General features: G+C 35.3%; 1 protein-coding gene across 1 annotated transcript in view; it reads left to right on the forward strand.

Moving 5' to 3' along the window:
• Nucleotides 1–23,014, forward strand: part of USP47 (ubiquitin specific peptidase 47) — a 72,066-nt gene extending 49,052 nt beyond the window's left edge. The window contains exons 15-28 of the mRNA XM_014545885.1: nucleotides 2,165–2,277; nucleotides 3,010–3,114; nucleotides 5,071–5,278; nucleotides 7,095–7,210; nucleotides 9,644–9,763; nucleotides 11,574–12,351; nucleotides 13,904–14,079; nucleotides 14,412–14,492; nucleotides 15,881–15,996; nucleotides 16,353–16,471; nucleotides 18,532–18,662; nucleotides 20,490–20,537; nucleotides 20,623–20,753; nucleotides 21,527–23,014. Coding sequence (XP_014401371.1) covers nucleotides 2,165–2,277; nucleotides 3,010–3,114; nucleotides 5,071–5,278; nucleotides 7,095–7,210; nucleotides 9,644–9,763; nucleotides 11,574–12,351; nucleotides 13,904–14,079; nucleotides 14,412–14,492; nucleotides 15,881–15,996; nucleotides 16,353–16,471; nucleotides 18,532–18,662; nucleotides 20,490–20,537; nucleotides 20,623–20,753; nucleotides 21,527–21,701 — 2,417 coding nt within the window. The 3' untranslated portion in view covers nucleotides 21,702–23,014. The remainder of the gene's footprint in view (nucleotides 1–2,164; nucleotides 2,278–3,009; nucleotides 3,115–5,070; nucleotides 5,279–7,094; nucleotides 7,211–9,643; nucleotides 9,764–11,573; nucleotides 12,352–13,903; nucleotides 14,080–14,411; nucleotides 14,493–15,880; nucleotides 15,997–16,352; nucleotides 16,472–18,531; nucleotides 18,663–20,489; nucleotides 20,538–20,622; nucleotides 20,754–21,526) is intronic.
• Nucleotides 23,015–23,867: the final 853 nt, after the last annotated feature.

The following is a 23,867-nucleotide window of genomic DNA, read 5'->3' on the forward strand; positions in this document are numbered from 1 at the left end:
TAGGGATTGGGCCTGCCCTCTGCCACCCGGGAGCAGGCCTAAGCCAGCAGGTCGTTATCTCCCGGGGGGTCCCAGACTGCGAGAGGGCCCAGGCCGGGCTGGGGGCCCCCCCCCCCCACCTCCCCGCGAGTGCACAAATTTTTGTGCACCGGGCCTCTAGTTAATTATAAAGACTATTGTGAGATAATACCAGCTGGTAAAAACATTTGGGGAAAAAAATGTACTGTTTTTGTTTTTGTTTTTTACTACATTAAGGGGCAAAACTTACTCTGCATGGAATAAACCAGGTATTTATTTGCAGTAAGATTGTATTATATGGAGTTTGGTTTAGTGATGATAACCTCCAGACCTGTGTAGCAGTCATAACTCAGCAGCTGCATGTCCCAGACCAAGTTATTTATCTTTTCTAAGTCTTATTTTCCACATCTGTAGAATGGGAATAATTGTATTTTATAAGGTTGTATAAAAAAATTAAATGAGATAACATATTTTAAGCATTTAACATCATGTCTGGTACATAGTAAAAACTCAAATGTAGCTATTTTTTTTCTTTTATAATTTTAGGGGGTATTTCATAGCTATATGCTTTGCATGGGGACCATAGATGAAGTAAACTTCTCACGTACCACTCTAGAAAGATTCTTAAAAACTAGAGTTAAATGTCTTTGCTATTTGCTTAAAAAGCAAGTAGTTTTACGAGTCTAGTGTGCCTCCTTTATATTTTAATTTTATTAAGAATTCCCCCAAATAATCCTGTATACAAAGCATGTGGGGTTGTCTTTTTTTTTTCTTTTTTGTAATTATTACTTTGAAAAATTATAGTTCCTCATTTTTCTTGCTAACTTTTACTCTGCTAAAGCAGTATGCAAATAGGTAGAGATATATCTTTGTACATGAACATAGTTATATACATAGATGATATGTTTGCTTATATTCTTTTTATAATTAAAATAGCATATTCACTCTCATTAATTTTAACATTTTTCTTTATTTAGAAACTTCCATGCCATGAGTAAATCTATTTTCAGCAGTATAATGTTTTATTTGCATTTTTTAAACCCTCATTAAATTCTGAATTCAGTTGGTTCAAGACTTAGGACTTATTCATCTTTTCACCAACAGTATAATCCAGGGTCTATCATATAGTGACTTTTCAATAATTTACTGTAGGATTAATGAAAAGAAAGGAAATTATAACAAGAAATCATTTCAGAACAAATATTTCAGAGTAGAAGTAATCATTCAATGTAACCCAAAAAGTAACTGTCCAGTCTACTTGGAGGCAGAGCCAGGATTATGGTTCATGTGTCTCTTTAGCACCCAGCATTCCAGATATTTTCAATAGAGCAATAAATAACAGCTTTCCTTTATTCACTCCCGGGCTCTAGGTTTGTGATGAAGCACCAGGGGGCGCTATATGTATGATCTGGAATATTTTTAGAATTAGAGCTCATTTCGAAGAGCAGTAGATTTTTATTTTCCACAGAGGCATGATTTTTAAGATATAAATTGTTCTAATTTATTGCTTAATAATCTTTGGCTTTATTAAGTAGTGTCATAGTCTCATAATGTCACTTTTAATACTTTGAGTTACATATGAAATTCTTTGATTAGAAGGCAGCTAAAAAACTGCTTTGAGAACAAAGGAATGATAATTGTATTAGGGAATAATATACAAATAAATAGTATTTGTAGTAGTAGAAGCAGCAATAGCATTTATTACATTTTATTATATCCCGGGTAATAATGATAAGTTAGGTGCTAGCAATATGCTGAAGAAACCAGGGTCTGGAGAAGTGCTTACACAGGGTCACATAATTTATGGTGATAATACAATTTAAAATCAGAAATAGTTTTATTTCCAAGTTTCAGAGAAGCTTTTTTATTTTAAAAATCTTAATCTACATAGAGTTGGCCTGGAGCCAAATGCTATTATGGATAAATATATGACTTTTTAAAATATGAGATGTAACCATGTGTTATTAACTACCTCTTTACCCTTGTCTAGAAGAAGCTCATGTTTCAAGTTGAGAGATTCATGTAATTGAGATATATTTTGATGAGAGTGATAGAATTATATACAATGGAAAACTAGTAGAACAAAATTAAATAAAGGAAGCTCAATTTCAGTGGCACTGTCTTACCCTGTTTTAATTATTAATAGAATTTCTAGAAGTAGATGAATATCCAGAACATATTAAAAATTTGGTGCAGAGAGAGAGAGAATTGGAAGAACAAGAAAAGAGGCAACGAGAAATCGAGCGTAACACATGCAAGGTTAGATTTTATAATTTTATTTTTAATTAAAAAGTGCTATTGCAGTTTGCTTAACTGCAATTCTCATAGCTAACTAATTGGGTTGATTCTGTAGACAACTATGCTATCATGATCATTAAGGAGTATAACCAACCATATTACTAAAGTAAGATAAGATTTTATGTTATGCATTAAAAAAAAACAATAACGTAGTAATAATACTCAGTGCTGGTGAGGTTACAATAAGATGAGCATTGTCACATTCTGCTACAAGAAGAATAAATTTGTAAAACTTTTCTGCATAGATATTGAGTGGAATTTATCAAGTCTTAATGTAAATTCATATTATTTTATATATAATTCTCTTAAGGAAATAATACCTAATAAGATAATTGCAGATGCTGTAGAATTGTGACCTCAAGGATATTGATCACAGTATTTTCAAAACTAGGGAAAAATTGGAAACAACCTGAATGTATATCAGTAAGGGAATGATTATGTATAATATGATAGTATATGCTTAAAAAGAAACATATACTTGTTAAAATTAATGTCTTTCAATTTTTAATAATATTAAATATAATCACTATCAGTTATTAAGTGAGAAAAAGAGACACCAGAGAGAATGATCCCAATGTATGTTTTTTAAAAAAAATTATAGTTTTTTACTATTAGGAAAAAAATGCTATCTACAAAAGAATTAAGCTTTGACTCATGACCTGCTGAGTTATGATGGTATTTTACAATTTCTAGATAAAACTGTTCTGTTTGCATCCTGTGAAACAAGTCATGATGGAAAATAAATTGGAGGTTCATAAGGATAAGACATTAAAAGAAGCAGTAGAAATGGCTTACAAGGTAAGTTTAATTGTACTGTTAGCATTTAATTATTGATATCTTAGATGATAGTGTTAACATATTTTCCAAAATTTTTATTATAGTCAATAGTAGTATAAGCACTTGCAATCACACTGGTAGTCCATTTAAATCTTTGAAACATAGTTGTTTTTGAGAAAGTCTCACAAAAATATTTATTTATTCTTTACATGATTTTGAGTCCATCTAGAGTTTAGAATGTTAACTTTTTTAAAACAAAAAATGTCTTTAAAATATATTAGTGCATAGGTTGTATGATTTGAGGGATAATGAAATGTGATTATTTAAAAACTAGAGGCCCGGTACATGAAACTCGTGCCCTCAGCGGGGAGAGTCCCTCAGCCCGGCCTGCGATCTCTCGCAATCCGGGATCCCTCAGGGAAGCGGGCCTAAGCCATCAGTCGAACATCCTTAGTGCTGCCACGGAGGCGGGAGAGGCTCCCACCACCACCACTGCCACTGCTCTTGCCAGCCATGAGACCGGCTTCTGGCTGACCAGCACTCCCCCTGTGAGATAGGGCCAAAACTGGCTCTCCGACATCCCCCGAGGGGTCCCGGATTGCGAGAGGGTGCAGGCCAGGCCGAGGGATCCCACCAGTACACAATCGGGGCTGGGAAGAGATGCGGGGGTTTGGCCAGCCAGGGAGGAACCACAGGAGGGCTCCAGGGCGTGTCCGGCCTGTCTCGCTCAGTCCCAATCGGCTGGACCCCAGCAGCAAGCTACCTACCAGTGGAGCGTCTGCCCCCTGGTGGTCAGTGCACGTCATAGCGACTGGTCGACTGTCTGCTCCCTGCTGGTCAGTGCACGGCATAGCGACTCGTCAACCAGTCAAATGTCTGCCCCCCTGATGGTCAGTGCATGTCATAGTGAACAGTTGAGCAGCCTTAGCATATCATTAGCATATTAGCCTTGATTGGTTGAACGGCCAACTGGTCAATCAGACATTTAGTATATTAGGCTTTTATTATATAGGACTAGAGGCCCGGTGCACGAATTCGTGCACCAGTGGGTAGTCCCTCTGCCTGGCCTGCAGGATCAGGCCGAAACCAGCTCTCTGACATCCCCCAAGGGGTCCCGGATTGCGAGAGGGCACAGTCCAGGCCGAGGGACCCCGCCAGTGCATGATCGGGGACGCAGGAGGTTGGCCAGCTGGGGAGGGACCTTGGGAGGGCTCCAGGGCATCTCTGGCCCATCTAGCTCAGTCCCCCCCTGCTGGCCCTCAGCAGCAAGCTAACCTGGTCAGAGCACCTGCCCCCTGGTGGTCAGTGAATGTCATAGCAAGCGGTTGAGCGGCCTTAGCATATCATTAGTATATTACACTTTGATTGGTTGAACAACCAACAGGTTGACCAGACATTTAGCATATTAGGCTTTTATTATATAGGACTGGAGGCCCAGTGCACGAAATTTGTGCACTCGGCAGGGGTGAGGGGTGGTCCTTCAGTCTGGCCTGCACCCTCTCACAGTCCAGGCGCCCTGCGATGGTGGGGCCCCCCGACCAATCGCATTACACCTGCCTTGGCAGTCAGTGCTGGGTTGCTGTAGCGCCCACAGCAGTGGCAGTCAGTGCTAGGTCACTGTGGCAACCGCAGTCAGTGCTGGCTTGCCATGGCGCCCGTGACCCAGGAGGGACCGAGAGGTCAGCAGTTCAGCCTGCTCACCAGTCCCCGCCCACCTGAGCCTGCTGCACACACAGCCTGGCATTTGGTCGTCCGTTTGGTCATTTTGGATGTTACGGACCCTGGCTCGCTATATATTAGGATAGTGTTTAACTTGTGTCTTTAACTTTGATTTCTTTGAGCTTTGATGCAAATCATAAACATATGGATTTTATTGTCTGTTAGGACCTATTAAGAGATGTTGTAAAAGAGAGCTCTAAATGTGAGTATAATTACACATCAGACTAAAATATTTTTTGGGGGGGTGTTTTCTTTTAGATGATGGATTTGGAAGAGGTAATACCTGTGGATTGTTGTCGCCTTGTTAAATATGATGAGTTTCATGATTATCTTGAAAGATCATATGAAGGAGAAGAAGATACACCAATGGGACTTCTACTAGGTGGAGTCAAGTCAACATATATGTTTGATCTGCTGTTGGAGACAAGAAAACCTGATCAAGTTTTTCAATCTTATAAACCTGGGGGTAAGGAATTTTGCAGTATTTTGAGTAGTACTGGACTTAAGTTTTTCATAAAGTTTTTTGTTTATAGAAATAAATTTAATTTTTTATGTTCTTAAAAATATTTTATATGTTCTTAAAATAAATGAGATAGGTTGGGAAGTAGTCAGCATAAAGCTAGGAATTAAATTATTGATTGCTTTCAAGAAGATAGACACAAAATTAAAAAAAACAACAACAATTAAACTTCTGGTTTACTGTGTCCAGTGGGATTTTTCTTCTTCAGTATTGAATAGTCCTCCCTTCCCCCATCCCTATTTACCAAGAAGACCCTGGACCAAAAAATGTTTATTTCCATAAAGTCTTACAGGTAGAGTGTTTTTTAGAGTCTCCTTGAAAAGGTGGTTTCATAATCAATCATTGTCAACATTTTTTTAAATATATTTTTATTGATTTCAGAGCGGAAGGGAGAGAGAGAGAGATAGAAACATCAATGATGAGAAAGCATCATTCATCGGCTGTCTCCTACATGCCCCCTACTGAGGATCAACTAGCAACCTGGGCATGTGCCCTGACCAGGAATTGAACCTAGACCTCCTTAGGTTGGTGGTCAACCACTGAGCCACACCAGCTGGGCACTGCCAACATGTTTTATTTTTCTCCATCCTCGTCATTTCTGCAAGTCCCAGGGACTTCAGTGCTCAACCTCTGAGCCACACTGGCCAGGCTAGCTAATTGCCTTTATCTATAGATATAGGTAGATATAGATATAGATATAGATATAGATATATATAGGTATAGATATAGGTATAGATATGGAAGCCTAAGTGACCGAACGACCTGTTGCTATGATGCGCATTGACCACCAGGGGGCAGACACTCAAAGCAGGAGCTGCCCTCTGGTGGTCAGTGTGCTCCTACAGCCAACCTCCAGCGGCCCCTCCCCCTGGCCAACTTCCCGCAGCCCTGACCAGCCTGATCACCAGCCAGACTGAGGGACCCCACCCATGCACGAATTCGTGCACTGGGCCTCTAGTTCATTAATAATCAAGACTTCAGAATATTTTATCAGATTTAGATTAGCAACATGGGAAAAATTGAGGATTGACATAAACTACATACAAGAGATTAAATCACTTAAGCTAGAGAATAACTATCTTAAATGTACTGTTTGAAGATCATTTATTTTTCTGATGATTAAAAGTTTAGTTATATGTGATCTGAAAACAGAAGCAGAGAAGATGGGATTAAATTGTAATATGAAGAATTTAAGTGAAAAAAAAACTTTTAAACCAAAACAGTTTTTCTGTAGGACTTTTTCATAGGATATAGAAAATACTATTTGATTATAGACAAGGTCTAGAATGGTTTAATGAAGATTGTTCAACAGCAAGTAGGTCTGCTGTGTGCCCCTTTACTATTTGTTTTGCATTTTCTAGTTATTTATATTTATTTAGTGTTGTGGTTTGGGTCTGTATTTTGGAATTTTGGGTATATACTTTACTTAATAAATTTGACAGTGTTGTTATGTTTTATAAGGAAACAAAGCATGTATTTTTAAAAACCACATTTTTACTTTTGTCATTTTTTAAAAGAGATCTAGAACTTTTATTAGGCTCTTTTCTATATCTTTTTATATGTTTGCTTGTAAAGTGACAAATTGTGAAAGAAGTTTTAACATGTGTTATACATGTATAACATTATACATCTACCATTTTGATAACTAGAACAAATGTTATCTTTACCATCTATTAGAAACATAGTAAAAACTCAGTATTCATGTGAAATACATTTTTAAAAATAACCTCCACTTATGTTTTATTTTTTCCAAATGTGACAGAAGTGATGGTGAAAGTTCATGTTGTTGATCTAAAGGCAGAATCTGTAGCTGCACCTGTCACTGTTCGTGCTTACTTAAATCAAACAGTTACAGAGTTCAAACAACTTATTTCAAAGGTAAGTTTTAAAATTGGTTAGTGACTATTGTTGAGTGCTTGCTCTGTACAGAGCACTTTGTGATATAGTTATGAGTAAGATATAGGAATCAGTATTTACTTTAGGGAACCAGTATTTATAGCTAGGAGACAACTATAGTTAGGACAGAGGGACACTTCAAATAGAAAAAACAGATTGACCAAAGTATCGAGGTAAGAAAGTGTGAGGCAAGTATGTAAACAATGACATGTGTGTTTGGATGGATCATTGTAAAATACATGCCTAAAAATGTAAGTTCAGTTATTTCATGCAGGGTTTTTATTTTATTTTTTAATTTTTTAAATATATATATATATTTTTAATTAAATCTTTATTGTTCAGATTATTACAGTTCCTCTTTTTTGCCCCATAGCTCCCCTCAACCCGGTTCCCACCCCACCCTCTGCCCTTACTTCCCCCACTGTCCTCATCCATAGGTGTACGATTTTTATCCAGTCTCTTCCTGCACCCCCCACACTCCTTTCAAGTCTCCTGTACTCTGTCGACCACTGAGCACACAAACACAGGCAAAATTTTGCAGGGTTTCTAAACTCCAAGTTAAGATCCCTTGGTGTAGTGGAAATTGTATAGCAGTCACAAGTGAAGAAGTTGTTCAGTTTTCAGTCATTCATCTTATATTAACCTTGTCTTTTATTTCACCTGGGGTTTCTTTTAACAGGTTGTTGTAAATGTTAATTAAACAAACAAGTGCTTTGTGAAAAAAAAAATTGTAAAGTTATATATAAAAGCTGGATTTTAAATATTATGTTAGAAAAACAATGACTTCTAACATTTTGTCAGAGTAACAAAGAAAACCAATCATATTGTAAAGCCATATTTAATTATTAAATTGCTCATAAAAGACTACATTACTGTAATTGCTCTGTATTACAGTTTAATCTAAAGTATAAGTACTGAAGTAGAATACAAAAGAAACACACAACATTCCTTTTCCTTAAGAAGCTAATAATTTGCTGGGGAAAAATACGTTTATAGAGGATAAAGCAGTCACAAAACATTGTGCCAAGAAATACAGTGTTTAAACTAGACTGCCTAAGAATTGTTAGCATTTGTTGTATTGAAAACCAGTTATATTTTTTAAAATGTAAATTATTTTGATCTGTTCATTTTATGTGAAATTCATAAAATAACATCAAAAATTAAGGATATGGAATTCTAAAATAACTTTAAATTTTACCTAATTTATTAAATCTCATTTTACACAGAAAAAAATTGATTTAGTAAAACTATTAACTATTCACAGAATAGAAAAGAACCCATCAAAAGTCAAGAAGTCGAACAAGCCGTAGCTGGTTTGGCTCAGTGGATAGAGCTTTGGCTTGTGGACTGAAGGGTCCCAGGTTCCATTCCAGTCAAGGGCACATGCCTGGGTTGCAGGCTCAATCCCCAGTAGGGGGCGTGCAGGAGGCAGCCAATCAATGATTCTCTCTCTTCATTGATGTTTCTATCTCTCTCCCTCTCCCTTCCTTGCCGGGAACCAATTCCAGCATGTCATAATTTCAAGAGTTTCATCAAAAGGTTGATGAGACTTGGGGACTCAACAGGGTTGAGTCATACATAGTCACCTGTTGGGAATGGCTAAAGGCATTTCCCCAAACCTGAATAGGAAACTGATTGTGGCTGCCAGACAGTTAAAGGACATCTTAATCTACATGTTATTGCCTCCTACTGGCCAAACACCTGAACAGCCATAGGCTAATTCCCCCAAACTGACAATGTTTCTGTACCTTTTGAAACCTTACCCTTTGAAGTGTATTATCTCCACCTTGCCTTAGGACAAATTGTGTTAATAAAAGCAAGGGTCCTAGACAAGGAGGGAGTCTTCAGTTCCTTTAGCTGAAGGTCCTCTGACCCCCAATGCCTTTCAAAATTATATTTCGTCTCCGGACTCTTTATTAGTCTCTGGATTCCTATGTCATCTACGCACAGCGCCTTTTCCAGATTCCTGAACGCTTCTTGATGCTGGGATAAGAACCCTGGCACTTCCTGTCTGAAATCAATAAAAATATATTTTTAAAAAAAAGTTGAACAAAAAAGGTGTTGAATTTACATCAGCTCTCAAAGAGTCAGTTATTTTATTTCTTGGGAATCAATTTTCTTTATTTACTTTGAGTTTGAGAGGAATAGAATTTTTAGTGAAAAATCATTAACCTTTAAAATAGTTTCAGAGCATGCATTTATAAGGTATCCTTTGTTCTCCTAATTTATAGACTAATTAATGGATGAGACTAGTAATTTTCCATAGATTCTTTTAAAAGATGTTAAATATCTACCAAGATTATTTTTCTCTTAGTTTTTTTCTGCTGTTTTTAAGAACTCAGCATTGTCTTGTTTTCTCATATTTCTAAGTTAAGCAGAAAGAGTATTTTTTTAATTAAATTGCTTTCATTATAGGCTATCCATTTACCTGCTGAAACAATGAGAATAGTGCTGGAACGCAGCTACAATGATTTGCGTCTTCTCACTGTGCCTAGTAAAACCCTGAAGGCCGAAGGTTTTTTTAGAAGTAACAAGGTATCTCTTATTTTTCCATTATTATTTTTTATGCTGGTAATAGCAAATGAAATTAAGTTTTAATATTATAAGCTCAACCTCTAGTGATATCCTTTGTAGTCAGGTCAGATCTGACTTCTTTCTGTCCTTTGAATTAGTCTTGCTGATTCTCCTTTTTGCCTTGATCATGAGCTTCGCCCACCTGGAGTGTTCTTTCTCTTCTCCCTACACTTTTTCAAGCCCCCGATTAGTTCTGCCTCTTTGATGAAGCTTTCATGACTATTTTTGTCCACAATGATTATGTCCTCTGAATTTTATTCATTCTTGAGCTTCTCCCATAAAGTAGTACATACTTCATTGTGAAAGTCAGAGGCATGCCTAGTATAGAGAAAATTATCATATTGCCTTCACTCTTTGCTTACTCATTTATCTCTGTTAAAAATGAGAAAGTTCATATTGACGCTTTTGTTTCATCTCTTTTTTTTGTTTGTTTGTTTCTTTTTTTTTTATGTTTTTTTTTTTTTTTGTTTCATCTCTTGATGTCACTCTGCATTTCATTATTTATCATTTTTCCTATGTATTTGTTTCTAACGCCATTGGTTTTCTCTGGATAAATTGTATTCAAGTTTCCTTGTTTGTCATTTTTATTTATCACCTTTTTCAGGCTCATTTTTCTTGATTTTTTTTTATCTCATTTAACCATTTTTAGTATTATTGAGTAACCCAATTGTAATTTTTATTTACCTGTATTTTCTTTTAATACTTTTGTGTGGTGTATTTGTGTGTAACATTAAAAGTTCTAATCTACCTTAATATTGGTTTAGGGTAAGGAGTGGGAGAGATGTATTTTTCTTTTCTTTAAATGGTTAACTGTTAGTCCTGATATGTAACATTTATTGAATAATAGTTATATTTTTATGCAAAACTCAAAACACTATTCATAATTGCCAATTTATATATGTGCATTTCGTTTCCTAAGCTTTACTATGGAAAATTTCAAGCATACATAAAAGTAGAGAGAATAGTGTAATGAACCCCAGGTACTCATCATCTAGCTTCTATAATTATCAATTTTCGTTTCATCTATATCCAACTACCTACTTCTTCCAGATTATTTAAAAAATATCCCTAGCATCATATCATTTCATCTAAGTAATCCAAACATATATCTTTAAAAGATGAGAACTCTTTTTAAAAACATAACTATAATTACATTATTACACCTAAAAAATTAACAGAAATGTCTTAATATCAACCAATATATATCTAGTAAGTATTCAAATTTCCATGATTATCTTATAGCAATTTTTTTTCAATAGGATTTGTCTGTTCAAATCAGGATTCAAATAAAGTTCATAATATCTCAAGTCTATTTTTATTGTTTCCTTGCAATTAATTTGCTATAGAATCAAATTTGTCGATTAGATTTTTTTTCTGTAATCTGGATTTTGGCCTTGCATTCCCAAGATATCTTTATACATGTTCCTCTATCTGTATTCATGCTAAGCTTTGATTTCCTAAAGAGCAAGATATGGATACAGAAATTTCCTGAAAATGGACAACCCAATAAATAAGATACCTGCATGTGTCTGTCCATCTCTTATCTTAGCACAGTTTTATAGCTAATTGTAAATACATATGAACAATATTTATTTTGTATAATCCGAAAAACCATGCATGTGTCTTTTAGAAGCATTATCATCCCAAAATGTATCACTTATTATGTATGCACTGTCTGGTATTGACATGATATGATGAATGAGAATGTCACTAAAATTAATGATGCATTATAACTAATGATGCAGTATAACTCTTTTGACTTACTATTTAGGTGTTTGTTGAAAGTTCTGAAACTTTGGATTACCAGATGGCCTTTACCGATTCTCATTTGTGGAAACTCCTGGATCGGCATGCAAATACAATCAGATTATTTGTTTTGCTACCTGAGCAATCCCCAGGATCTTATTCCAAAAGGACAGCATACCAGAAAGCAGGGGGTGATTCTGGTAATGTGGATGATGATTGTGAAAGAGTCAAAGGACCTGTGGGGAACCTAAAGTCTGTGGAAGCTATTCTAGAAGAAAGCACTGAGAAACTCAAAAGCTTGTCACTGCAGCAGCAGCAAGATGGAGATAATGGGGACAGCAGCAAAAGTACTGAGACGAGTGACTTTGAAAACATTGAATCACCTCTTAATGAGAGAGACTCTTCTACATCGGTGGATAATAGAGAACTCGAACAGCATCTTCAGACGTCTGATCCTGAAAATTTTCAGTCTGAAGAACGATCAGACTCGGATGTGAATAATGACCGGAGTACAAGTTCAGTGGACAGTGATATTCTTAGCTCTAGTCATAGCAGTGACACTTTGTGCAATGCAGATAATGCTCAAATCCCTTTGGCTAATGGACTTGACACTCATAGCATCACGAGTAGTAGAAGAACTAAAGCAAATGAAGGAAAAAAAGAGACATGGGATACAGCAGAAGAAGACTCTGGAACTGATAGTGAATATGACGAAAGTGGCAAGAGTAGGGGAGAAATACAGTACATGTATTTCAAAGCGGAACCGTATGCTACAGATGAAGGTTCTGGGGAAGGACATAAATGTATGTACTTAAAAAGGAAAAAGATCCTTTAAACAGTATCAATTTATACTCAGTGTATTTAAACTTTTAGTTTAAAAAATCAGCTAAGAGTTAGGTACTTTGTTCTAAGACCACCTGTAACTTCCTGGATTATAAGACTATTCCTATCACCTTAGTTTTCACTTTCGATGCAGTTATAGTGAACAGGGAACAGCATTCTTAGACCTGTGAAACACATTAGACCTTTGCCAGTAATGATGTCAGAACTCTGGTAAGATGTTATTTTTAAAAAAGAATATTTTAAAAGGGAAATAACTATGATAAAAATACTAAATAAAGCAGTATGAAATAGTTTACAAAGTAAATAATATACAAAAAAATAAAAAGGACACTTTAGAAAATGCTTTACTCAAATGTACTCAATGCCCAGAAAAATGTTTGTTTCTCTTCCCTTTCCTCCATCCCCCAATGCAAACAACTCCCCTCCAACACCCTAAAAAGTACATAACTAATTGAAAAAGTCAGAGAAAGGAAAGGTGCTTTTGTTTTTTTAAGTAAGTAGGTCCAAATAACACTGGAAACATGACATTTACACATACAACTTGCAGAAACTGAAGTGAGAAAATGTGAATTGGTGGGCCTAAATGGAGACAGAGAAACTCTATTATAATAATGCTTTAAATTTCTATGGAGTTTTTTTCTCTCGTAAGGCTCATTGACTTACATTATTTCATTTAGTTCTCATTAGCTGCATAAAATTGATGTAGATGCTTTTCACTGATGAGGAAACTGGCTCAAATAGGTTAAATAGTTTGCCTGAAGTCACAGAGCTAGTAGGTCACACTACTGGGATCAAACTCGGGTTTTCTGATTGTAAGCCTAGTGTGTCTTCTACCACCTCGTAACTACTACCACTGCTCCTTACTTTCCTAACGTCATAGTAAAAAAATTAGCCAGTAGCTACTGTGCTTTTTTACCATTTTCAACCCTGCAAGAGCATTGGAGAAATTAAAACTAGTTTCTCTTTAGGCAAAGGTTAGAAATTGTGGGGAAGCACGGGAGAGGCAGTTACTATATATCTGGCACTGTGCTCAAAGCATGATAACGATACTACCTCATTGAATTCACTGTAAAGCTATGAGGTAGGTACTATTATCATCTATTATTATCTTTATTTTTCAAATGAAGAAATGGTGGTACGGAGGCTGACAGCTTGCTCCATATCAAGGAAGCAGAAGAGATAGGGTTGGAACCCAGCCAGAGCCCACACTTTACTGTGTAGAACTAGAAATATGCCTATTTGGAAAGAATTCCTGGACATGTGTGTTTGATTCAACAGCTGAAATAAGCACTTAAATATATCAGAACATTTAAAGCTGTCAGATTAACCTATCATATACTCAGTGTCCATGTATTTTATCCATCTAATGTTTTATATTAGCTAAAAGTCAAATAATTGAAAAGGGTGCTTTTTCCTGCTTACAGTACAATAAAAAGTATACGATCTGTTCTATTTGTATCCTGAGAGGTTACTTTTACAGTTTTGTTTATGTTTTGTTTTTTGTGTGCTTAGGGTTGATGGTGCATGTTGATAAAAGAATTACCCTGGCTGCTTTCAAACAACATTTAGAGCCCTTTGTTGGAGTTTTGTCCTCTCACTTCAAGGTCTTTCGAGTATATGCCAGCAATCAAGAGTTTGAGAGCGTCCGACTGAATGAGACACTTTCATCATTTTCAGAGGACAATAAGGTTGATTAAAATAATTTTCAATAATAAGAGTATTTTAAATGATAGAAAAGAAAACATCTTGTACTACATCCAAGTAAGGTGAACTAGACACCCTAAATGGATAATTTGATGTTTAGTGGTTATTTGTTGTTGGGTGCTTTTTCATTCATCTAAATGTTAAATATTAACTGTGTCAGTTACTGTTCTAGGTGCTGGGGAATCAGAGGTAAAAGATATATCTGTTCTCAGAGCCCATTATCTAGAGAATTTGGGAAAACAAGCGAAACAGTGGGTGAAAATGGATTGTTTGTTCTGCTGAGAAAGTACATCTAAAACATGTTTTTAATTTATAGATTACAATTAGACTGGGAAGAGCACTTAAAAAAGGAGAATACAGAGTTAAAGTGTACCAGCTCCTGGTCAATGAACAAGAGGTAAGTAATACACTTAAGAGCAAGATAAGGTCACTTTTATTAGTTATTAAAAACATACAATGCAGAAATTTTATTACTAGTCATTTCTTTTTATCTCTCTAAAGCAGAAGCGGGCAGACTTTTTCTAGGATGTCTTTTAGTTGTGCAGGCCATACTGCCTCTGTCGTAGCTACTCAGTTCTGCCATTGTAGCACGAAAGCAGACATAGAGACATAGACTATATGTAAAACCAATGCAAGTGGCTCTGTCCCACTAAAATTTTTTTTATAAAAGTAGGCAGGGGATGAATGTTGCTGTCAGGTCATTTTTTGTTGTGCCTCTGCTCTGAAGTGTTGCTACGAACGTTGGAGTGAGGCAAAAATTTCCTGCTTTTCAAAGGGTATTTTGTTTTCTGGGAATGCTTGTATAATGCTACAGGTGGATAGCACTTTACCTGTAGAGTTTATAGGTTCTTTTTGTGTTCAGAGCATCATTTTATATTTAACAAGCATTTACCTAGTGTTTATTATGCACTCTAAGGGCTTACAAGTATTAACAAGTATTAAATCTTTTAAGTCTGTAACCACTATATGTTATTCCCATTTTATAGATGAAGAAATAGAGGCAGAGAAGTTGAGTAACTTGCACAAAGTCATAAAACTTGCAAATGGTGGATTAAGGTTCTAACCAGGCTATGTTTTTAGGGAGTAATCAATAAAATATTTTAGTTCCTATAATACATAACCAGAAAAATAAGGCAAAGATCCTATTTCCATGATGTTTATATCTTATTGGGGACCTAGACAAATGTGAAAAATACATAAGAGGATAAATTTTTCATGAAATAACTTTATTCATTCAACAAACATTTTATTGGGCACCAACCATATCTCTTACATGTGATCCATTACAATCATTTTGACTTATATGTTTCTTCCAAATTCGGGTCTTGTGGATATTATATGTCTCTTTTGAGACAATTAATGAATGTTACTTGGAGAATTAGTATGTATTTCTCTTATTTTAGTCCATAAAGTGATTCTTTTTACATTCAAAATTATCATCACTTTAATACAAAAAGGGAAATATGAATTTGTTATTTTAATCTTTACAGTGACTTAGTGAGGAAGATACTGTCCCCAGTTTTATAGATGAGAACTCTGAGACACAGGAATATTAAGTAAATTTACTCAAGATAACTAAGTTAATAACTAGGAGCTCCAGTGGCGCAATCGGTTAGTGCGTGGTACTTATAAGTTAATAACTAGTGGAGCCAAGATTTGAACCTAGGAAGATACCTTAGACACCTAAACTGAGGCCCATAATTGTCACAGTATAAAGTGTAAATAAAATGTCTTGTTAATCTTATTTTAATGTATAACTCAAGCTCTAATTATTTATGTTTCTAGCCATGCAAGTTTCTGCTAGATGCTGTGTTTGCTAAAGGAATGACTGTACGGCAATCAAAAGAGGAATTAATTCCTCAACTCAGGGAGCAATGTGGTTTAGAGCTCAGTATTGACAGGTAAAGTAAAAACACAGTGTAATTAGTGACTTGAAGAAAGAACGTGTGCCAAATTATATGGATTTGTGTGATTTTCTAAAATTAGAAGAATTAAAAAAAATTCCTATAGTATTCAGAATTTTAGCACTGCAAATTAGTTTAATAGAACTAAGCAAAAGTGCTAGAGTTGCATTTAAATTTCCTCTGTAGAATACTACTAAATCTGAAGTATTGGGAGCATTTTATTTTCCCCAAATTTTAATAAATAACCATTTGACTTAAGCATAATTAATTTTCCTTGATGTCAGATTTATGTCATTTTTTAAAATTAAGAATTTCAAATTATAGTACTTTAAAATGTCTTATCACATTTGTAGGTTTCGTCTAAGGAAAAAAACATGGAAGAATCCTGGCACTGTCTTTTTGGATTACCATATATATGAAGAAGATATTAATATTTCCAGCAACTGGGAGGTTTTCCTTGAAGTTCTTGATGGTATTACCAATATTTTTGTGGGGGGAAAATCACTTGGAAATGCTCTATAATTAATAGAAGGCTATAGTTTTTTTAATCAAATAATGAGTTTCTTCTATCTTTTCTCTAGCTCCCATTTGCCTTTTAAATGTTCCCTTTGTGCTCTGATTTTTTAAAATATTCCTTCTTACAGGGAAGTTGCAATTTCAAGATTGTATTTTTAGTACTTTTTATAGAAAATGTTAAAAATATTTTCTTAGCCATGTTTGTTATTTAGTTTCTTTTTTCGTTATGGCTTATTTTGTTTTGATAATTCATCAGAGATTTAGAGAAAAATGACCTGTTTCCTAGGCTTTCTTAATAAAGTACCACAAAGGGGGTAGTTTAAACAACAGAAATGTACTGCCTCCCAGTTTTGGAGGCTGGAAGTCCGAGATCAAGGTGTCAGTAGCGTTGGTTCCTTCTGAGGGCGAATTTGTTCCATGCTTCTTTCCTAGCTTATGGCGATTTGCTGGTAGTCTTTGGTGTTCCTTGCCTTGTAGATGTATCATTCTAATCTCTGCCTTCATCTTCACATGATGTTCTCCCTGTGGGCTTATTTATCTCTACCAAAATTTCCCTATAGTATAAAGACACTAGTCACTTTAAGGCTTACACTAATGATCTGAATTTAACTTGATTACCTCTGTAATGACCCTAGTTCCAAATAAGGTCACATTCTGAGATACTGGGGTATTAAGACTTCGGTAAGTATTTGGGAGGGGGGCCAATTCAACCCATAACAGTTACCTAGAGGAGGTACTTATGTTTGTCATACCTCCTGGTGTTATCAACATTGGTATATTTAAAGTATTATTTTTCAGAGGAAGTAGTGGGAGGAAAGTTGGCTTTTAGGAGATTATATCAAGAGAAGCAACGGGTTTTCTATATATATTCTTTTGTGACTTTGCTATCACTTAGAAATATTTTAATTTCCTTTGTTTTCCCATAGAAATTAAAATATAAGTTCTGAATGTTTCTATATATGATTGTGATAGTTTTCAGAAGGCTCAGTAATACTAACACTTCACCTATTTCAGGTCTAATTTGGTTTAAATTTTAATGGTTGAAATTTTGATTAAATGACAAGTTATGGGGAGATCAGGAAAAATCAGGATACTGTATGCTGTTGCGTGTAAGGAAGTGTTTCAGGATGTTATTTCTTCTCTGAGTGTCTGGGGCCTTAGAGAATAATTACCGTGTCTGGGTAGGCCAGGAAGAGATCATGAAGAATGCAGAAGTCACCCTTCCTAGGAAGGATTGATTATGTATTAGCAAAGATGGGTTAGCCAGAAAATGTTACTGAACGGTGGGTGCCTGCATCAGTATCATTCCAATATATATTTTAGCATCAAATAGTTGGGTAAGAAGTAAGTCGTAGAATTAAATCTAAGAAGCATTTATTGACCTGTTATTTGCCAGGCATTGCTAATCCTTGGTGCTACAAAAATGAATAAGCAACTAGTGATTGCCTTCCAGATGTACATAGTCTGTGGGTGAACCAGAACTTGAAACCTGTAATTCCAAAATGATAGGTACTAAGGACCAAATCAGTACAATTTGTTCTTATATGTACCAGAGAGAAAGGTAACAATTGAGCTGGGTTTTGAGAAAACGGTAAATTTTTGGGGTATAAATTTAAAGAGAAGAAGTAATGACAGCTTGAGTAAATAAAGGAGGTAGAGTGAAGACGATGTGATTACGATTTCAGATTGTGGATAGTAGCCAATAGAGAAGCAAAGATCGGAGAACCAGAGAAGAGAGTAATTGGTAGAGCAGTGCTCAGCAGGAGTCAGGAGAGAATGGGATTAGGAATACTGGTGGAAGCAGAGCTTGCAGAAGAGTTAGGAATTATCTTCTGAGACTGGAGGGGAGAGTAAATATTTCATTCTCAAATACTCCTAGGGATAATTGGTTTCTTTTATGCCCACTTTGTAAGAGTAACACTTGAAGTAAATCCTTTTGTTTAGTCAGACATAGGAAAAGTCAAATTAGAAACTCTAGAGAAAATACTGTGCTAGCCTAATCTTGTACGTTCATAGGGGTGGAGAAGATGAAATCCATGTCACAGCTTGCAGTTTTGTCAAGACGGTGGAGGCCCTCTGAGATGAAGTTGGATCCCTTCCAGGAGGTTGTGTTGGAAAGCAGTAGTGTTGATGAGTTGCGAGAGAAGGTAAGTTCATTTTTAACAAAATGAGCTAGTATACATTTTGTATTTTTCTCTATATTGCCTAAGAGGTATCCTAGGAAGTGAGTGCCAGATACTGACACAGCAACCTTTCTTTCTTTGTCTCTGTCACATTTTATGACACCTTGAATCAAACATTCTAGTTGTTTCTTAAGGCTCCCGATGCCTTGAAAAATAACATTGGCTTCTGACCATTCAGAAATGGACCCTCACTTTCTGTTATTTCGATCAACTTTGTCCTAAGTCAGTGGTTCTCAACCTTCTGGCCCTTTAAATATAGTTCCTCATGTTGTGACCCAACCATAAAATTATTTTCGTTGCTACTTCATAACTGTAATGTTGCTACCATTATGAATCGTAATGTAAATATCTGATATGCAGGATGGTCTTAGGCAACGCCTGCGAAAATGTCGTTCGACCGCCAAAGGGGTCGCAACCCACAGGTTGAGAACCGCTGTCCTAAGTAGTTAGGATTAGTTAGAAGTTACCAGAGTAAATTGCTGTATGTATTAAAAAAAAAAAAGAAAGAAAAGAAAAAGAAGAGGGAGGTAAAATTTGGTAGAGAATCTAGATGAAAGTCTCTTTTGAATGTATTTTATTTTTTTTAATATATATATTTTTATTGATTTCAGAGAGGGAGAGAGAGATAGAAACATCAATGATGAAAGAGAATCATTGATTGGCTGCCTCCTGCACACCCCATACTGGGGATCAAGCCTGCAATCCAGGCATCTGCCCTGACTGGGAATTGAACTGTGACCTCCTAGTTCACAGGTTGATGCTCAACCAGTCATGCCGGCCAGGCTGAATTTTTTATTTTAAAGGTGAGAGTTCTAAGGATCTCTGGGAAAAGAGTGAATTATTTAGAAGCAATACTAGGACAACTGGCATTTGGGGGAAAAAATTATTTTGATACTTTACACTAAACACAAAAATAAATCATAAATGTATTAAATTTATATTAAAAAGTTAATAAAGTGATAAATATACCAGATGAAAATATTTTTATAATCCTGGAGAGGGAAAGATATTTATAAGCATAATACAAAAAGCTAAAAAAAAAAAAGATATATAAAAGTTAAATAATGGCAAAGTACATGAATAGGCAATTTGTTGAAGAAATACAAGTTAAAACAACAGCATTTTCACTTCTTATAATTGATGAAAATTTAGAAAGTCGGTGAATACCTAAAGTCATCAAGGTAACAGGAACTATTGTACACCTTTGATAAGTGGTTAAATTGACATAATTTTTTTCACGGTTCAGTTGGGCATGATCAACATTCCACATGTGCAGTTCCACATCTAAGAACTCAGTTCAAAAATATTTGTAGAAATAGGTCAGGATATTCATGGAAGTGTATAGTATAGCAGTGTAACTGGGAAAAATTTAAAATAGGCTCAATGTCCACGTCAGTTGGAAATAAAATAGTTCAACTGTTGACGAGAATGCGATTACTCCATATCCTATTCTTATAATAGAATAATTGTTCTTATAAAGTAAATGTATTATATAGATATGTTTTATAAATAAAGTTTTATGTATTAGAAATTTTTTCATATAGTTTATATATGCAAAGGAAAAGGCCTAGAAGGAATATACTAAATTTATATTTCTAGGACATGGCATTTGCAGAGCAGATAGACAAAATAATTTCACTTTCTCCTTTTTTTCTAATTTTTTTATATCAAATGTATATTACTTTTTTTGAAAAAAATCCAGCTATTTCTATGTTTGTTGGATGAAAGGAAAATAACTTTTTAAAGTAAATTTATATTTTAAATGAACTCATATGATGTTTTCTTTTATAGCTTTGTGAAATCAGTGGAATTCCTTTGGAAGATATTGAATTTGCCAAGGTAAAGCCCTGAGAATGTTTGCATTGGGTGACTAGTTGGCATTAAACATGGTTAATGGCCTGGTTTGTTCCTTCATTCTCCTTAGGGTAGAGGAACCTTTCCCTGCGATATTTCTGTCCTTGATATTCATCAGGATTTGGATTGGAATCCTAAAGTTTCTACCCTGAATGTCTGGCCTCTTTATATCTGCGATGATGGTGCAGTCATATTTTATAGGTAACATGCACAATGTTTTTGTTATTTCTAGTGATATAACATTTTTGTTTTGCATAAATGTCATTTATAGAAATATAATGAGAGAGCCACACATTTCATTTTTGAAATTTTTCTAGTTGCCATATTTAAAAAAATAAAAAGAAACAGATGAAATTCATTTTAATAAAATATTTTTAACCCTGTATGTCCAAAATATTATGATTACAACATGTAATCAATATAAAGTCATTTGTGAGGTATTTTATGCTGTTTTCTTGTCGTAAGTCTTAGAAATACTGTGTATATGCTATACTTCCAGCACATTTTAATTTTGATCAGGCACATCTACAAGCAATCAATAGGTACATGTGGTTATTGGCTGACATGTTGGACAACACAGATGTAGAGGACAAAGGAGTCATTGGAGCTTGGCAGATACAGGTTCAAATTTAGCTTTGTTATTTATCTAACTCCTCATCTGTAAAGTGGTGACAGATTTTATGAGAATTAGAACTATTATTACATTTTTGAAAACTGGCACAGTGCTTGTTATTAAATAGATGTTCAGAAATGATAGCTTTTATTCTAATAACATGGAAATTGTGCCAGTTTTAGAAGTGAGTGCTATACTAATAAACACATTAGAAATCTACAACATCTTAGTATATGAGATTAATTTCATTGGTGACAGCAGATTTCACTTTCTCACTGAGGAGCATTATAGTATTCAAGCATAAATTAATAGAGGCAAGTGGCTATACTGGCCTAATGTGTCATTAATATTTTAAATGTAGGGATAAAACAGAAGAATTAATGGAGTTGACAGATGAGCAAAGAAATGAACTGATGAAAAAAGAAAGCAGTCGACTCCAGAAGACGGGACATCGAGTAACATACTCACCTCGGAAAGAGAAAGCACTAAAAATATATCTGGATGGAGCACCAAATAAAGATCTGACTCAAGACTGACTCTGCTAGTGTAGCATTTTCCCTGGGGGATTTGGTTTTAATTAGATGGTTCACTGCTACTGTGTAGTGCCATTATGGCAGGACATGGTTAGGGGTAACCCCGTGACACCAGCACTGATTGGACTGCCCTTCACCAATCAGAAGCTCAGTGCCCAATGGGCCACTGTTTTGACTTGGAATCATGTTGTGCACTATAGTCAAATGTACTGTAAAGTGAAAAGGGATGTGCAAAAAAATAAAAGCAAAAACAAAACCTGCTACTAGAAAAGGGGAAAGGGGAATGAGTAAATGTCTTTTTGCGGACAAATGTGCACATAGCCGCTAGTAAAACTAGCCTCAAACAGGATGCTCATAGCTTAATAATAAAAGCTGTGCAAAGGCCATGAATGAATGAATTTTCTGTTTATTTCACTGATACACACATTACCTCATTGACAATTTGTAAGTAAATTCAACGTGTGTTGACTCTTGGAAAGCAGCAAAAATAGGAGCTGAAGAAGGAAATTCTTAGAACCAGCCGTAACCCAGTAAAGAATTGTGAAGTTGTGTTTTCTTGTTTCATTTTTTGCGAAGTATAAAGAACATTATTCTGGAACACCAAAACATTTCCCTTAGACTGCTCCCAGCAGATGGCAGCTCAAATTGCTGAATATTGTAATTATAACTGTACTTAAGTTATGGATGTAGACAATACATTTCACTCGTTCATTCAGCATGTAAATATAATTGATCCTATTGGGTTATCCTAATTGCAGTTCACCTATTTCCCGTGGTTCTTTTCACATGTCATTCATGATGTACATTTGTGTACATTGAGAAGTATAGCAGTTTGTAAATGTACTCCTCGGTGAGGTTCCTCAGTGCTGGGTCCCATACGGTTGTATTTGCCCTTGTTAATGAGGTTTTTCTGTTCAGTGGCTTCAGTTTTATTTCTTTTTGTACATTACTTTTGAAAATATACTTCAAGTTTGAATCTTCCAGAACCCTTGTAAATCCCACTTTAATTTTTGGAGTTGATTTGTAGTTACACGTAGTTTGACTTTGGGGAAATGTCTTAACATCGTGTTGAATAAACTTGCTAGTAAGTCAGGTCATAGCACAGGCTGATACAGTCAACATGATTTCATTGCAGAGTCGATTAGAGTCGGCAAGTTTTTGCTTTGCTAAATACAACTATTCAGTGAACACAATTATACGTACATTTTGAAAATGCCATCTAATTTATAAAAATCAATAAAAAGGTTTTGGTAAAACTTTTTCATGCCAGATGCTGTTTACAACAATGAACATGCCAATAAAACATTTGTTCATTCTGTTGTGTTATTTTAGTTATTCAACTTTTACGGATGAAGAATCTGGGTTAAGAATAGATTTGTTTTCTTTAAATATAACATTTTGTAATGTGTACTGAATAATTATCTCATTTCTATGATAAGGTATGTTTACAGTAAAGTTCCCATAAGAGATGAAAAGATGTTAATATTTAACTTTGGAGGATCCTGTCAATATCTGCAGTTTGAATATAATGACTTAATATAATATAGCTTAAAAGTCTCTTGGCATCCACAAGGATAAAAATCTTTTCTAAGGTATTTTTCTGGCTAATTTTTATTCCGTATAAACTATATAGCATTCTGATCACTTTGAAGTAGTGTTCCGGGTTTGCATTATTGGAATTGACAGTTGTCTCGCAGGAAAACTGGGAATGTGGTGGTGAGTTGTCTCTCAGGATCACGGACTTTCTTTGGTCCATACAGGCCTGCTTACTTTGGACATGGGGTTAATAAATGGGGTTTCTGATTTCAGGGACTGACTGGAGCAGAGGAGGCTGATTTGTAAACAAAACTGACTGTGAGCTTGTTTGATTTGGTTTCGTTTAGTGTTCCTAAAAGAGTAAATGGTAAAATTCTTCTCATTCTGTGCCTTCTGCCCTGATTTTTGATTTGTGTTTGCTACTTTTAATTGCAGGCATATCACAAATACCAAGAGTAAAGAAAATTTCATTATAGAAAAGAAAGTTTAAACTCTTGTTTTTCAGTGCCCAATAGAGTGAAAACACAATGTTGCACTTAGTAATTTCAGTAAAGGGGGTGGTAAACTTTTCAAAATGAACTTGGGATAGGAACAGTAATTTGTGTAAGGGTATAAGGGAGATAAACGTGTGTC

Source organism: Myotis brandtii, unplaced genomic scaffold (assembly GCF_000412655.1).
Source record: "Myotis brandtii unplaced genomic scaffold, ASM41265v1 scaffold422, whole genome shotgun sequence".
Classification (NCBI taxonomy): domain Eukaryota; kingdom Metazoa; phylum Chordata; class Mammalia; order Chiroptera; family Vespertilionidae; genus Myotis; species Myotis brandtii.